Source organism: Pterocles gutturalis, unplaced genomic scaffold, assembly GCF_000699245.1.
Source record: "Pterocles gutturalis isolate BGI_N339 unplaced genomic scaffold, ASM69924v1 scaffold7122, whole genome shotgun sequence".
NCBI classification, from domain to species: domain Eukaryota; kingdom Metazoa; phylum Chordata; class Aves; order Pterocliformes; family Pteroclidae; genus Pterocles; species Pterocles gutturalis.
The window spans coordinates 943-1,245 of record NW_010107864.1 but is presented as its reverse complement, the minus strand read 5'-3'; the positions used below and the strand labels follow the sequence as shown (position 1 = coordinate 1,245).

At 55.8% G+C, this 303-nt stretch overlaps 1 protein-coding gene across 1 annotated transcript in view; it reads right to left on the bottom strand.

The window, feature by feature from the left end:
- Positions 1–303, bottom strand: part of PEBP1 (phosphatidylethanolamine binding protein 1) — a gene marked incomplete at its 5' end in the record, with an annotated part of 1,424 nt that overhangs the window by 184 nt on the left and 937 nt on the right. The window contains one exon of the mRNA XM_010072390.1: positions 8–26. Within this exon, the coding sequence (XP_010070692.1) occupies positions 8–26 (19 nt within the window). The remainder of the gene's footprint in view (positions 1–7; positions 27–303) is intronic.

Here is a 303-nt window from a genome sequence, read left to right as displayed (position 1 = left end):
CCCCAGCCACACGTAGCGGTGCAGCCCTAGGGGGAGGATACAGCATTACAAGTGACAGTCACCTGCAATTCCCAGGTGTACAGTGACCCCAGGAGCGCAGGGAAACAGATGCCTGCGTTCTCCAGGATCAGAAGGATAAGTACGATGGAGCTAAAGGAGCTTAGAGAAGATACAGAAAATACGCTCGAATAGCTCCTGTCCTGTCTAGGCTAGCGCTCCCCCCCACCAGCTGCAAGCAGAACAGCACAGGCCTGTCACTAAAGAGCAAGGGGACAGTGGCAATACCTGCCTGTGCTGGCCGTG